The sequence below is a fragment of the Anneissia japonica genome, unplaced genomic scaffold (assembly GCF_011630105.1).
Source record: "Anneissia japonica isolate Jap-2015-1 unplaced genomic scaffold, ASM1163010v1 scaffold1511_len2985839_cov193, whole genome shotgun sequence".
NCBI lineage: Eukaryota > Metazoa > Echinodermata > Crinoidea > Comatulida > Comatulidae > Anneissia > Anneissia japonica.
The window spans coordinates 495,774-512,809 of NW_022685291.1; the positions used below are offsets into that span (position 1 = coordinate 495,774).

Sequence of the window (17,036 nt, forward strand, 5' to 3'; positions counted from 1 at the left end):
AAAATTTGATAGAGTGGACAGAGCGTTAGGGCTTGTTTCAGCTTGATGAAATAATAATTTACCTGCAGATCAACTGGACCATCTTCCTGTCTAACCAGTAATGGATGGTTACAACACTTCTTTAGTTCCATAACCAGATTAATAAAACCAGTGATGCTTCCTTTTACTCCTTTGCTCAGTGCAAGGAAATTCTTTGTTAGGATCCACCTGGAAACAAATTAAAAAGCGTCAACACATGGCCGCGGAAGATTCAGAATGAGAATGAGGTGCGTATTAAAAGCATGTGAGCTTAAGTTCACCAAGCCTGCTTAGAAAACATCTAACCAAATCTTATTGAAAAAGATAATAAAGCAGACGAAAAGAAGAACCAAAACCTTAGAACATAAGTAACACCACAGCCTTTCCTTCAACCTCCTCCCCCAGCCAAAAATACACAAATCAATCGTGATGCTCAGCCTTGCTACACGAGCGACACAACGGGCACTCCGAGTGCCGGTCGAGCTTAACACTCGGTTTAGGGCCCCCACACGCCGAGCACAAAGACTTGCGAGCGGACATGCCGATCGAGACTACAAAAACAAAGGATATCTTGTCAAGTTGAAAATAAATCCAAGGCAAAATAAGACAGAATAGCTTGAAAAGACTGCTAGAAATTCAAAGGCTGGGTGTATCCAACTTCGAACAACGTCGAAAAGGGAATGAGGACGTTTGTTAGGGAGACGGTTCGCACGTGGCGCCTTGGGTCGGTCTGTTCCATTTTTTTTCGAAGGGGTGTTCCGTTTTGGGAACAATGGCAATTAGTCGGTTATCCAGGTAAGTATTCACGAAATAGACTATGAAGACAGGTTATAATGTATGACAAACGACAGTGTCCTGCTCTTTCATGTATAATATTTTTTTATTCAGTTAGGGTTCCTCTGCAGCATGGAATGGCTCCTCTGATAGAAAACATGGCACTAAAAAATAGAAAGCAGATAACAGGAAAAGGTTAAGCAAGGAATGTTCAAGGATCAAATAAATTCCCATCTGACGACATCTAGGAATCAATCGAAGACCAAACCCACTATACCAGGCTGGAAAAAAAAAGCAATTCTTACTTATAGTACTGCTTCTGAGTAGCACTCATTTCCACTCGGAGGATCCTCTCCACTTTGGCTGGTAACGACTTCTCCACATCCTTCTTAACCCTCCTCAACAGAAACGGCTCAAGTTCCTGGTGCAAGCTGGCATAACCATTCTTGTCAGCACATTGATGCTGCTCTTCAAACTCTTCCCATGATGTAAAGCTAAAAGGAAAGCCACAGGAGCATTCTTAATGGCATTTTAACTTATTGTGATCATATTTATCTATTGGCCATCTTTACAAAGGGTGTTCATTTAGCAGAGATAATTATTTTGGAACATTCAAATGAATACAATAACAATTGAAATAGGCCTATTCATACATCAATATCCAACCAATTACTGTAGGTTGAAACCATTCTAACAATCTACAAAACACTTATAGCAATCAGTCTAGAACTAAAGCCGGTTTCACACTAGGCAAGTTTTTTGCACGCGAATCAAAGCATTAGTTTATGCGCATTCACATTTCTTTTGGATTTTTTTGCGCTTCAGCAAAATCTGCAATTCAAACCATCTCTAATTTTTGCAAAGCGAAAAAATGCGCAATCAATCAGAGCTCAGGAAGTGAACTGACGCTTTTGATTTACGTGACTAAATTCACCTAGTGTAAAACCGGCTTAATGTAGCAAAAAATAAAACTAAGATGCTTACTCATCAGGCATAATAAAATGCAGGAGCGACCACAGCTCCTTGAGGGAATTCTGTAAGGGTGTTCCTGTGATCAGTAATCGGTGGTTAGTGCTGAAGTTCATCAGAGTTTTGTAAAGTAAAGAATCATCATTTTTCAATCGATGGGCTTCATCAACTATTAGATTAGCCCAGTTAATGCTGCCAAGGAAAGACTGAAAGGAGACAACAGAACTTATCAAGCAAACAAAATTGAATATGAAGGTCACAATCGGTTGAAGAGTTACTATATGTTAAAGATGTACTGTCCCTTACAAAAAACAAAAACAAAAATCATAAAAATCATTATGGAAATTTACTTGCCCATTTTGAAGTAACAAAAAAATGATCAACTTGAACATAGAAATTAGTATATTTAAAAAATGCTAACCAATAAAAACCATCCTTTTAAAGCGAAAAAAATGATAGAAATTCTATTATCTTTATCATTATTATCCAGTTAAAAAATCAGGGAACACACTTTTTTAATTTAATAATTTCTATGCTCAAATTAATAATTTGTATGTTACTGCAAAATGAGCAAATTAAATTTAAAAATTATTTTTTGTGATTTTGGTCATTTTCAAGGGACAGTACATCTGTAAAACCAATGGGCCTTTATGGAGTGTCAACCAAACTTAACTAACCAATCACAATAGGGCTAGGAATATGCGCTTTGCCCAAAAATGCAAGTGTGTAATTTTGTTTACACTTTCGTTTTGTGGGAAGAAAAACCTCTTAATATTAACAATCATTAATGAAATGGTTATTTAGTGCTACATTAATAACAAACATTACAATGATTTATATGATTGTTATATAATTTATATGGTTGTCAGAAATGAACATCCACTTACCTTGTCTTTTAGGAGTATTTCATATGTTGTTACAATAACATTGAATTTTAATCGGTTCCGATTGTTGTTGTGACACCATTCATCTTCTCTAATCTATGAAAAAATAGTAGAATAATAGAATAATTAATTTATTACATGATTGTATCCTCAGTTAAAACATATGCTATATATAATTTAGCCCTAAAAGTATTATATCATAAGCAGCTTATATTTGAATCCATTTTCACAATATTAAATTTAGTTTTCATATGTTTATGTTCCTAATGGACGTATGCCAACATTACATTTTTGTCTATTGTGCAACAAGACTAATACTTTGTCTTGGAAGGTGACTTATATACAAGACAATACATACTATATTTCTGCTTTTAACATCTCCAATATACATAATAACATTCAGCTCAGGAGCCCACATTTGGAACTCTCGTTGCCATGATGTCATGGTTGATAATGGCACCACCACAAGAAATGGTCCATAAAGCTGATGGGCATGGTGAAGGTACGATAGAAATGAAATGGTCTGGATGGTCTTGCCAAGTCCCATCTCATCAGCAAGTATGATACTGTTTTCTCTATATAAACACAATAACATCAACATTAGCATAAGGTTAAAGGTCACATATATAAGTAATTAACATATGTGAACCTATTGTTGATCACATCTCATTTTGAACTGTGCAAAATGTAAAATTGACATGGGTCAACTCAGAATGTGGTTACAAGGTTAAATCTCCAACTGACCTGGCTAACACCAAATATTGACCTAGGTCACAAACTTGATCTGGTCTAAACATAAAATCATCTACTTTATTTAAATGTCCAAATGAATCATGGTATGTTAAACAAATTGTTACAACTTACTTGCACCACGAGTGTGCCAGCCAGTTTAGGCCGTCTAACTGATAGTCTCTCAGCTCAAGGTCATCTCCACCAATGTACGAGGGCTGCGCTTTGAGTTGCACGAACCGAGGTCGGATCTTTAAAACCTGCAAAAAATATCCATAAAATATGATGAAAAAAAATATGACTAAGGGGAACAAATTATTTCTAAATTTCTTTTAATATGTTCAGGAATGAGATATATTAACACTAACAACACATGTATTACTGAAGTCTATACTGACTCCCATTAAAAGCAGTACCTGAGTACTGCTTTTGCTAATTTGTCCTATTGTACATATCTTCTTATTGAGAGAAAAAACATATTTTTTTATATTTTAAGTAAAACCACATACCCTAGTAATTTTTGATGGTATTCTTGTGCATTTGTTTCTTTTATGATATGCATCAATGCACTCCTGGTTGTTCTTGGCGATCAGCTCTCCATCCTCCATGGTACACTCCGAGTATGGATATCCCTGCCACTTGCACAGGTAATCTGGGTACCCAGATGATGTGTTCTGATGAGCTATTTTGATACACAAGGGATAATGATATTTTGAATAAACATCTATTTATTAACCATTCATATTTTATATGCATATATAGCTTTTTTCAATGTGTGTTTGCGTCAGGAAAATATCATAGGAGTGATGTTCTGCTCCACCCGATGTATTGCCATACTGAATACTCAGTACATTTCCAAATACTTATCGAACCCACAACCTCCATAGGTTGTGGGTTCGATTCCCACCCGAATCACTGGCAAATTCTTCTCACACAAGTATTTGGAAATGTTGGAAATGTACGGAGTATTCAGCATGACAATACATCGGGTAGGGCAGAACATCACTCCTATAGCCTGGTATCATAACCATTAAACGACAAAGCTTACACTTAGTTAATAATGTTGAGTCCAATCTGATCCTCATTTATAGCTTACTATTTATAATTTCTTTTCTTTCGAGCTTCATTTTGATCGATATATATTAGTGTTTTTGATTCTGTACATAAACACTGAATTTCCCTCATTCATCATCATTCTTCATGATCATCGCTATCAATGCATTAGCGTAGGAAGAAACCAAATATAATAAGTGATTACATGATACTTACCAATAATACGTTCTACTTTTTGGTACTGTTCAACCAGCTGGAGGGACATCTCCTGCTGGCATTCATAATACTCTACATCTTCTGGATTTGCCACTTTCTTCCTGAAAATCAAACAATCTTATTTTAGTTTTTTGACAAAAAACTTGGGGACCATTAATGAGAAACAGATTTTTTTGAGGAAAAGGGCAAAATGGTGGTTACACCCCATTTCCCCCAGTTTCCTGACCACCCAGTGGATTGTATTACACCATATTGTCTAGACAATAAAATAGAATAAAGAATAAAGTCAGAAATTCAATATTTTCATTGAATATATTCTACAGCAGCTATTATACAGCTAAGCATTACACTTGGATGTCTGAACTAAAATATCTGCTATTTCCAAAACATGAAGCCTTTCCTTCTTACCATTCCATTACTTCTTCCTCTCTCTTGATATAGTTTTCTAGCTTCTTCATCCCTTTAACTTTCTGTGCTTTTAAAGTATCTTCAGATTCCCATGTATTGTGTATGTGGGCCCATCCTCTCCACTTAATCAGGTACTGCGTCTCTGTTTCCTCTGTCTCCATATCGATACCCTGGTTTGGATCACCATTTGCTTCCACATAATAGACAGTAGTTATTGCACCAGTTTCTAAACAATTCAAAAATCAAAACTCATAAAATGTTCAACACAAATCATATTACAGCACATGTCTAATACATCAATGAGCACTCTCCTATGATGAAAACAACAACAAAGACAAAGATTTACAAAATAATGATTTTTTTTTAATGTGTATATAAATAGGGTAGGTAGGTAGGGATTTTTTTTACTGCCACAATAATTAGCAAAGTCCTTGAAATCAAGGGTGGCATCAGTGAGAGGGGGAGAACTGGCGCATTCCCCCACCACCATCGGGGTGGAAAACCCCAATTCATTGGGGAGAGAATTATAGGCCTAGGCATATGTATTTCCTACATATTAAATAGATTAAATAAGCCTTGGAAACCCCTACATTGTCATAATTTCCTCCCCTGGACCACTTTCGAAAAATTTTTAGCAACGCCAAACTACGTACACTTTGCTCTCGTCGGGGACCCAACAGTGGTAAGCTGTCCAGGAATCGACTCAGAAGTTTAGTTTTTTTTTAAAATTATATTTCCAGTCATTTTTGCATTGTTTTTCTATGTTGTTAAATTTAGTATTGTGAATTTTAAATAAAAATGTCGACCGGGTTACGCCAACATAACAATTATGTTTTTAGTCCTTATCGCACAGACATGATGCTCTATAACCAAGTCAATGAGGCTATGGGAGAGAAGTTGTTTATGCTTAGCAGAAAATTTATTATTTTCTTTTACCAAGATTGAACCCAGTTCCTTGAGACTGGAAGGTAATGTTACTCATTAAGCCAGAGTTCCACTCCTAAAGACATCCTCACAATCTAGTACTTAACATCAATCAATCAATCAATCAATCAATCACTCAACTTACTTCCTTTGCGACCAATTCTATGATTTAAAACCTTCTCGATGACCTCTGCATCATCGTTTCCATCAGTTTGTCCAGTTTGTTCGATGATGTCATCAGAGTCGGTGGAGTCTTCATCTTCCTCAAGGTAACTGGCAAAGATGGTGAGACAAAAAGATCATACAAGTGTATAATATTGAATGACAGAGAAACAATAGACACAACTGCATACAAAATAATACTCCCAAATATAGACATAGGAGGTAGATATAAGTAATAGGAATACTTATGATTCCCTAAATTTTCACAGCTACACTAATGATATATGATATTATACAGTGTTCTGATACCTAGGAACTGCTTTTGTACCTGACTTTGGCAGTTGCTGTCCGCTGACTGCGTTGTGCACGTGGGTAGTCACTATCGCTATCAGTCACTTCAGAGCTCGATGCACGTTTGCGTCGATTCACAGACTGTTTCTTTCTTGCGCCGCCTCTTGCAGATGCTTTAAAATTAAATCAATTGAGGAATATAGAAGATGAAGATATGTCGCAATAAAATTACTGAAGCTTTTGGTTTCTTAACCAATGACTAAAAGTTACGGTAAGTGAATTAAAGAAATATAATACTACAAATTAATGAATTATTATTTATCTCAAATATGATTTGGAGAGGAATTGAATAGCTTTATAGTTAAGATGCTTGCCTTGCAATGCCAGGGTTCTGGGTTCAATTCCTACTGCAACTCTACCCCGTAAAGCCGGGCACTCACTGTGTCGTACGACTGTCGCACGACAAATTCAACTCCGACCTCTGTGAGCGCTAGACAACGCAATGCAGTCTACTGATTGTCGGTGGTCGTCTGAACAGATTGTCATTAAAAACAATCAGTTACGCGCACATCGTTGCGTTGTGTTCTTCGTATAATCGCATCGGCCGACAACCGTCGGTCCCAATGAGTGCCCGGCTTAAGTCTCATTATGAGATTTGTTATTAAAGCATAACTGGGCTCTGTAGGACAACGGTAGATTTCTACTGAAAAGGATACCCAGTATAAAGAGTAATGGAAAAAAAAAAATTACTCAAATTATCATCATAAAAATAGACACATTCCACTAGGTTGGTCATGTGATGTATAGTGTGTATAAATTGTAAACAGGCAGCACGAGTGACGCTTGGTAATAAGAAAACGCATGGCTTCTTCAGAATGTTGCTGCTACAAAGCACATATCTGATGTTGAATAATGTTGGTTGGTATATATCAAATTGATTGGAAATTGAAATTGAGAGTTTTGCCATAATGGTTTGCTAATACTCCAAAAGACACTGGCCCTGAACATTGAGATTTTTCAACAAATGCTAGGCCTAGGCACTGCATTTCTACTTCCTGTTTAGGTATGCACGAGGGTCTTTGATCCGCGGACTGCGATTTTGACATGCTACGATTTCTAGGCTAGCTAAGGTTTACGAAGGATCACATAAATTACAAAGCATAAAAAGCACATGGAACGTTAGGATAAGTAAATAAACACTACTTTGAACAATCATATAGTAGTGCCTCTCCTTGACAGTTATTTCTCACGTTAATGGTGGGCAGTTGTTTCCGCAACATTACCTTTGCTATACTTTAACACTGATCGCACTGTAAATTCTCCATAGTAATACCCACTATATATCACATGACTAGCTGTTAACAAACCTCACGAAATGTGTCTATTGATCTCTATCCTAATTAACTTATACACCATTAAAAATGATGTTCTTAATCTTAACACATTTACTAATCATAATCTGAACTTGAAAAAATGAAAATGAATCGCCATCTTACCACGGTTTTTAACAGTTGATCTTGCATTAGCTCTTGATTTACCTCTGGATGCTGGCTCAAAGTCAGAACCACTCTCCTCACTTGAGGAGTCGCTTAAACGGGTTCCTCTATGCCATCCATCACTATTATGTGAATTAAAACATTGTTTGGTGTAATGTAATCATCTTTGCATGTTAATGTTTTCTTTATCTAAATATTATTATTGTTACTGGGTTTGTTACAGCTTGGATTGTCCATAAAAAGGTCTTAAGTAAACACCAGTCAATATTAATACCAATTAATCATTCATGACATAGGGTACATAATGTAATTGCCTTCATGGTGATTACCTACATTATGACCTGGCCATTTATATACAGTAGATGGAAAACAACTTCAGGTTTGACTTATTGGGACCTCCTTGTCTAATAAACTACCACCATCACCACTTATCCCATGAAACAGGTGCGCTCACAAAAGCCCAGAATTTAAGTCATTATAGTGATGGTTACAGAATTGCATACGTTTTATTGTTCCGTCTCCCTCTTGAAGATCCTGTCACTGATTTCTTTCTTCCCCTGCCGCCTTCTGGTTCATCAGTCTATGGAGGAAAAATATTGTGGCTAATGTAATGTGGAGAATATACATTAGTATATCATCATTCTATATTTATACATTATCATGACATAATAATTGTGTAATCATTATTTACTTTTATATTATCCAACATGGGGCAATTTTACGGGGGCCGAGCCAGCTCCTCTTTTGGAAAGAGAAAAAAAAAAGAAATTATTGATCACCCAAAACGCCTCAGAGGTTATTTCCGGGGGTGTAGAAAACCAAAAAAGTAGTGTTGTCTCTCGATGCCACCCCCTCCTTTTGGACCCCTCACCCCTTTTGGATATCTCTGGATCCACCCCTGCAACACTACATTTACTATATTGCTTTACAGGACAGTATTCTGCTATTCCATTAGCAAGGATTGGGATTGAGAAGACTTATGGAAAATTACATCTAAAACCCATAAAATCAACTCTAAACCCTAGATGAATAACCTTTGAACTTACTGGAGTCATCTGATATCGTGCTACTTTATTCTTGCAACGACTTGACCGCCGAATACCATAAATATCTGGAAATTCTTCCATCATCTTTAAATTCAAATATAATATAAACAAATTGAGATTTTGAGTACTGTAAGATTTTAATATCGTCCAATCATACTGTCTGACACTTAGTATCTTGGGAGTCCGCTTCTTCTGCATCCATAAAGTTGTTGAAGGCTGTTGAGAGCTTCTTTCAAATGAGTCATTGTCTTAGCCTGGTGAATGTTGATTCGAATCAGGCCCAGAATATTTTTTAGTAGACTAAACCAGCGCTTCCCAAATATTTTTGCTGGGGAATCACTTTAGTGATTGGCAACCCACCTTGTCAGAAACAAGACAAAGGGCACAGTTTGATTATTGAGATATAAAATTTATCACAACTTTTCAAAGAGATGGAAAGAGAAGCATTTGTAGTAATTGTAGGGGTCCCAAGTTGGAAGAAATCATTTCAGGAGATCTGGGTAAAATGAGTTTTCTTAAAACATCTAATTATATTTCGGTATGCACAGTGAAATCCATCGGCACTGATTCCATGAGACAATTGATAATAAAGTAGTAAAAAAGTGCAGATATTATGAATTTGTGAAAGAGGGGTAATTTTCTGTAAGATTCTTGCCTTTTTGCAGGAGGCTGTGCTGATTTCCGGACATAAGCTTAGCCAGCGAGCTGTCCGGCTGTCTTTTGGACGGCCAACAATTATTTAGGACGGCCACTTTTACCATGACAACTTGGACGGCTTGGTCTTATCAGCTCGGCCTAGCCTAATTGGGCCTGGTCTACCTTTAGCATATTCTTTACATTCTTCAAATCTATCGAATGTTACATTAAACTTAAGCTAAATTATATTTACATTTGACAAAAACAACCTTTATTGATTGAATGTATGTTGTTTTCATACCAATATTCGGTGGAGATTCCCAAAAATGTAAGACTTAACCATTGCCTACCCGGTGAAAAGTTCACTTACAACACGAGTTGTGTTAAAAACATTATACCCCACTGGAAAATGGACGGTTCTGAGTCACTAACAACGCATGTACATGGCTCTGCAAATACAATACTGGAGATTTGGTTCCCCGACATAATACTATTGGTGTTCGTAACTATCTGGTTATAATTAATTTATGAAATATTGTAAAGAAGATTTGCTGTTAAAGTCACAAGTTAAATTTTATTAGTGAACAAAATACAGTAGGTCTAGGCCTATCTCTCGATTCGGAGGACCTAGAGTAGAATTTACACTAGGCTAAGGCGAGAGATGAAGATGCATTTGCATAGTCTAGAAACAATTTATGTGAGTTACAGTAGCCGTTCGCAATCTATGTCTGTAACTAAAATATCTTTGTGATAGGTAATTCAAGACTAGACTATTCCTTTGAAGACAAAATTCCAACATTTAAACACTTTTAAATGCCCTCTAAAGATTCATAATTTTTTTTTAATGTTTGGAAGGAGACGTGGCTTGTTATCGGCTCAGGGCCACTCCTATTGGCATCCATTTTGGACGGCCTATTTTGTTGTTCTGGCTAAACTCGTTTTCCGGAAGACTCCCACGACTTCCAGGAGACTTGGGACTATGGAAATTGACAAATTAATGGCTCGCACTAAATTTTACAGGAACATGTGGGAGTGGTAATTAAGTTTTAAAGATTGAAAGCAAATCTAAAGTACCTCTTTGATATCTTTGGCAGTGGTGACTTTGGTAAACCATCGCTGCTCCTTGGTTTCATCATCCTCATCTTTCATTTTACTTGGACTACCACTCTCATCATCATTCTCGGAGTCTTCATTTTCATCCTTCTCCTCATCATCGTCATCGTCATCTTGCTCATCCTCATCATCTGAATGCGCATTATTATTTTCCTCCATGTCCTCATTAGATTCGTCATTTGACTCATTGTCTGATTTCTTAGATTCTTCTGATTCTGATCGTGTTGCATCGTCTGAGTGTTCATCAGCTGAATGCTCCTCCTCCTCTTCTTCCTCTTCTTCATCATCCTCATCGTGATCTGCTACTGCTTCATGTCCCTCTGATCCAGAATCTGAACTATTGTTTTCACTGGATTGAAATAAAAAGAAAGTTTCACTATAAGTAATGGAAATCTCTTAAGTTTATTACTCATGTTAACATCTCGAATGATTGAAAAAGGAATCTACAGAATCTGTAGTAGACCTGAAAACGTCCAGGTAAATCCTTACTGCTTTTATTGGTTAATTATACCTGGGCTGAAAATTAGCGGTCCCCAGTGGCCACCTTTTTTGGCGTTGGGCGATAATAAATTTCATGGGTATCATCCGCCTGGTGACCCTCTAAAAAAATGATCTTTTTTCCATGAAAAAAAAAAAGTGAAAATACCGTGGTTGTGACAATGTTTCTGACCTTTGACCTCTGAGATGACATTTGTATAATTAATTGTACATTTTACTTACAGTAGTAGTAGTGTATTACAATGTAATAAATATCAAATTATTAAACCAATGTCATCTTGCTGGTTTTACTGATTTTATTTTTTCGTAAAATTATATTTCGGACCTTAAAAAAGAAATAAGAGGACCAGTATAACTTTGGAAGGGCCAGTATCATTTTTTTTCTTACTGGCTTTGCTGGCCACTGTGATTTGGGAGTTAATTTTCAGCCCTGGTTATAAATAATTTATCAATTATTATTATTATAATATAACTGTATTGTCATTATTATTATTAATTCAATACATAAAAATAACAATAAGATTAATAATATACCTTTAAAGTTGCAAGGCATTATTGAAAAATAAACTTTAATATTAATTCCGATATTGCAAAATCTAATTTTAGTGTAATACCTAATGATCAATTATGCTAAATGTGTCACACTTCCCAAAAGGTCTTTAAACAATTAATAGTTATAAGTAAAAAAAAAAAAATTAAAAAAAAAAAAAAAATCAAATAATGTGAAGGCTGTATTTCCTACTGAAAACATGTTTGCAATCACACATAAAAAAAAAAAAAAATCACTGTATACATTGCAATTCAATATTAATTGTATAATTCAAAATTCTAAACTATTATTAAACTATTATATTAACCTATGTCAATACTACTACAGCAGCTTTCAAAACTTGGCATCTGTCCAAATCTAAAGGCAATCTGCATAATTATGTATTCACAATTTCCTGCTATGATTGGCTAATCACTTGATTTTTTTATGCTCATAAGAATGTTCTCTATTATGACAACAATATTCTGCTCAAATGACATATGTGTGGCAGTTGTATTTATTGAGGAACATTAATTGTGAGAGTGGTGGTTTAACAGTGTAGGCATACTGCTCTAATCACAACTGTATTTTTAGCAGACTTGCAACTTTCACAAATTACATTTAATCATAATTAATAATCTACTAATGATATATGTGGACTTTACATAGTTAAGGACAATACTATTTGTGTTTAGCTAAAAAGCTCGAAAAATAAACAATACTTTAATTTATTTTTTTCTCTTTTTATTTAACTTATTATCTTTCAATTAAAAATCTATATTTCATGTTAAAATATTGAATTATTTATGTAAATAATTAAATATTTTAACGTAAATAAATCAAATAATACACAAACCAAAATAAATGATTTTTCAATGATTTACAGATTGTTGACTATCAAGTCCATAAACCAAAGTAGGGGTTGGATATACACCCCCACCACTCCCCTCCCCCCATGCTTTTTGCATATCTTTGGGCACAGCCCTGTACCTACTTTTGCCTCTTTCAAACAAGGAATACATGGGTACATGCTAGAATGTTTTGGCAGGAATGTATTAGTCAATGCTCAATGCAGTGTTGCTACAGTGAAAATTCCCAAGAAGTGGAGAAGGTAGCAGGTCATGCAAGTTTGCAAATTTATGAATACAACGCCCAAGGGGAATCACAAGCACTTTGTATGAGTTGGCAAAGACCATGATATAAATTCCTATACTATTATTATTTTTTTTATTGCTATTATTATTAAATTAATTGCCAGCCAACTTAAAGAGTCTAATTAGATATTTTTAATGAAAACTTAAAGGACTGGTCAATCAAATTTTTTAACTTACACTTTATTCAGAAAACATTATATAAACCCATTTTTTTCCATTATTCCAAATGGAGTTCACTGACCCATATCAAAATTTAACATTAATATAAATCTTTCAATTGTTGAAATGGGGAAAATTCTATACTACTAATAACAATATTTTTTTACATATCCATTATATTACATTACACACAGTAATAATGAGAGGGTTAATGGGCTAATTAGCAAAAACATTTTCTCATCAATAACTTACTTTACAAATAAAAGTCTATAAGCAATTCAATAATCAATTATAGTATTCAAGTTTAAACACTGACAAATTAAAAATGCTTATGTTTCATTTATAAATTCTAGGTTACAATATAATCACTGTTTTTCTTCATAAAAAAGTAATTTCATTCCCATGACAAAAAAAAATGTGACTTGATACCCTGTTAAACTGTTTTTACATTTGCCCATTTTATAGTACTCAAATTCTGTAGGGTTTTCTTCACCCAAAACTGTTCCTTAGCAAGGCCAGTAAACTGTTTGGGGTGCAATTAAATTACATTTTTTATATGAGTGCTTTAATGAATTCTAAAAAAGTGGGAACAGGCTATAAATTTATTGTATTGTTTATGAGAAAAAAGGGGGAAAAGGGGGTAGTTGGGATTTGATAAACTTAGATGATCTATCATTTAACAATAAAATTGAAAGGTACAATTTGTAAGGTAATTTGGAGCCCATCAAAATGCTACAACAGTGCATCGCATCTGCTTAGGAGGGAGTTAGCCATGAATGGTTTCTATTATCAGCCAATCATGTTTCAGCTATTAGGGCAGCGTTAGCAATGAGCATACCTTAAATTACATAAAGGAAAATTCCTATTGATCCAACAGTTACTACATGATAGCCTTTGATAAGTCAATTTTTCAATGAATTATATTTGTATAGACTTTTCATCATTCTGATTATACTTTTGATACATAATGTACTGAAGCATTCAACACTACGAAAACACTAAGATGGGAGAACAATTCCAAAAATATCTTGTACAACAGTGTTGCCAAAGGAACAGGAAGTTTCTACAACATATCAGAGATTCCATGTTACACAAATAGGCAGGTGCAAGACTTCTAAAAATCTGGGCCCCACTAAGGGTTATGGGGTGGGGGATCCCAACATCACCTTTTTCACACTGGCATGAGTTAGCGGTTTGTACGCATCTTCGGATCTTATCTGACAGCTCTTTATAAAACGACATTTACAGTGTTAGTGCAGCTAGATGGTATACACAATGTTACCATGATATTTTAAGTACTGTTAATGGAGAATTTTTAGCGCTACAAACGTCACCAATAGTATGTATATACTTTATAATGTATTACTATACATATGCACAAGGTCCTTAAGAGTGAGAGTGACACAAACGACAAATACAAGAGTCTCACACTGAATGTGCAAAAAATGGTAGGTTTCACATATGCAGCCTTTAATTTTAAACAAACATTTCCCACAAGCTGACTAATTTACATCTTTTTCCATAAGTCTATGCTGACTTTATCAGGATTCCTGTCTCTTATACACATCTAGATGTGTAATATCCTGAAAAATATATAAAGATATACTAAAAGATTAAATACTGTATATAAATTATCTATAATTCAAATTTGAAAATGCTCTCAAAATTAGCTTCAGCTTCTCAGTTTACGCCCTTTATTCCAAGTTGGATGGCCGAGCGGTTAGTGCAGGGGTGGCGCAACCTACAGCCAAAATATCGGCGCTGGTTCGAACGGCATGCTCTCCTATGGTTCTGGAACAAGTCTTCCAGTCAATGTGGCTTGTGTGCACTTAAAAGAACCCAGTACACCTTTCGAGAGTAGGGGGTTACCCCGGCGGTGTGCTGGTCCATATAGCCTCTGTTGTGGACAGACGAGAGTAGCTGGTACCGATTTACCGGGTAGCTCAAACATGAAGAGACACTTAGGGGAGAAGAAAGTTACTGCACAAGCTAGTCCACAGCGCTTTGGGACTCCAGTTTAAAGCGCTATATAAATTGAACTACATTAAACATTAGACTTCTGCCATTAACCCACCGAGTGTTTCTTTCAAACCTTTGCATATCACCAGTGGCAGATCCAGGAATTTGAGATAGATGGGGCCCTGGGAGGTCTTTCACAGATGGAGTGTTTAGACCACCTCAGCCCCACCATGGTTGAGGTAAGGCAAGACTTTTTTTATACCTTGTTTAGCCCGCCAATAAGGATGGTTTTGAAAAAAATAAAATTTTACTGTTGGTCAATTAGCGGACCTGTCTCCACGGAAAAAATGGAAATTTGAGGAAAAAATAAAAGCTTTTAGAAATTCTTATTACACCTGCCGTGAAATTCTCCAAAAATAAGATATATTTCTTCCTAATTATATAAATTTAAAGTATTTAACCATCTCATTACTACACCGTTTACATTTCCAATAAAATGTTTTTTTTATTTTCTACTCTATCTGGATGTTTTTGGCAAAACTATTTGCCAAATAAGAAAACAAAATTAAATTTTTACTTTCTTCCGCCTTCCCCTAGTCTGATGATCTTTGAAAACTATGTTTGCGAAACAAGGTATAAAAAAGTCTCGCCTAAAAAAATTATGATTATGGCACCTGTATAAGGACAGAAATGGAAATCTGACTTAAATTTGAATATAATTTCCTTCTTTTCTCCATTTTTTATGTCCTGTATGTAAGCACAAACAAATTTTACTTACAATATAATATGCACAAAAGAGAAAATAATTTTAAGTTTATATCAGAACATGTAATATCTACTATTTAGGCCAGGGGTCACAGGCGGGCATAAAAAAGAGAATTTTTGATTTAACACTGAGAGCTGTTTTAATATTACTTTTTACAGGCGGTTGGTGTTGGGCTATAAAAATAAAGAATTTCTAGCCAAAGATGGTAGGCAGGCCACATATAGGCCTATAGGGTTTATAATTTATTTTGCAAGCAACAACAAAATTGCTGTCATACTGCATGTGGCCGTGAGCTGCAGTGAATCTTATGAGCAAGGGAGTGCTTAACCGACATCATAAGATCATCTAGGTTTCAGGCTCAACATAGCTGTTTCAAAACACAATCAAAATCTAAGACAAGTAAAAAACCAGGAAGACCTCAGAAATTTTAATATCATTTTTAATACAATGAAAATCATGAACTTGTTTGATAAAACATTGCTCAAAAAATAAGACTTTGTATGAAGGACACTGTATCAAGTAAGAACAATACAAAACAAGTACAAAAAAAACAACAAAAAAACAAAAAAAAACACAATGGAACATATCAGTAATACATGATATTGTTTTAATAATTGTATGTAGGCTTCCAGGTAGTATAAAATATAAAATTACATAGCAAATAATGACAATCCTTATAGTTGTTCTGTGTATGGTACACTTTAATAGCCAAGCTCTACAAAACATAATTGGAAAGTTTTTCCCCGAAGTCTAAAGGTGTAAAGGTACCAATGTACTTCAAACTTTGAAGTGGTTTTAAAATAAGTGGTAGGTCACTCACTCTACATTATTTAAAATACTGTAATGTACTGCATCACATACACACATTTGACTTAGTCGAAACAATTAAACTGTATGTTTTTATGTCTTTCAAACACAACCAAGAAATGGAGACTTTATTTTTCTAAGTCCAGAAAAATAAAAGAAAGAGAGAAAAATTTGAAGAATAAAAACCCAACATAAACTTCAAAATTCCTATAAGTCTACATGTAATATGGAATGATATACTGATAAAAGTCACACTATAATCAACTTTAATATATCCAGCAAGTATTGAAGGTAAGAACAGTAAATAAACAGCTTTCAGACAAAAATAGAGTCAAATCTAAACATTAAAAGAAGTTAAAAATCAATATCTTCTGGTTAGAAAGTTGAAAACTCCATTTAAAAGTGAATAACAATTATTAAGCTACAAAATCTCCTATTTGAATTT

At 34.9% G+C, this 17,036-nt stretch overlaps 1 protein-coding gene across 2 annotated transcripts in view; it reads right to left on the reverse strand.

The window, feature by feature from the left end:
* LOC117109836 (chromodomain-helicase-DNA-binding protein 1-like) overlaps nt 1-17,036 on the reverse strand; it is a 32,587-nt gene that overhangs the window by 14,152 nt on the left and 1,399 nt on the right. For both annotated transcript variants that reach the window (XM_033252281.1, XM_033252272.1), the window contains exons 3-17: nt 10,681-11,068; nt 8,971-9,054; nt 8,428-8,504; nt 7,925-8,046; nt 6,466-6,601; nt 6,121-6,248; nt 5,052-5,277; nt 4,644-4,744; nt 3,884-4,056; nt 3,510-3,634; nt 3,004-3,220; nt 2,649-2,741; nt 1,777-1,967; nt 1,098-1,286; nt 63-207 (exon numbers count right to left, since the gene is read on the reverse strand). In XM_033252281.1, the coding sequence (XP_033108172.1) occupies nt 63-207; nt 1,098-1,286; nt 1,777-1,967; nt 2,649-2,741; nt 3,004-3,220; nt 3,510-3,634; nt 3,884-4,056; nt 4,644-4,744; nt 5,052-5,277; nt 6,121-6,248; nt 6,466-6,601; nt 7,925-8,046; nt 8,428-8,504; nt 8,971-9,054; nt 10,681-11,068 (2,395 nt within the window). The remainder of the gene's footprint in view (nt 1-62; nt 208-1,097; nt 1,287-1,776; nt 1,968-2,648; nt 2,742-3,003; nt 3,221-3,509; nt 3,635-3,883; nt 4,057-4,643; nt 4,745-5,051; nt 5,278-6,120; nt 6,249-6,465; nt 6,602-7,924; nt 8,047-8,427; nt 8,505-8,970; nt 9,055-10,680; nt 11,069-17,036) is intronic.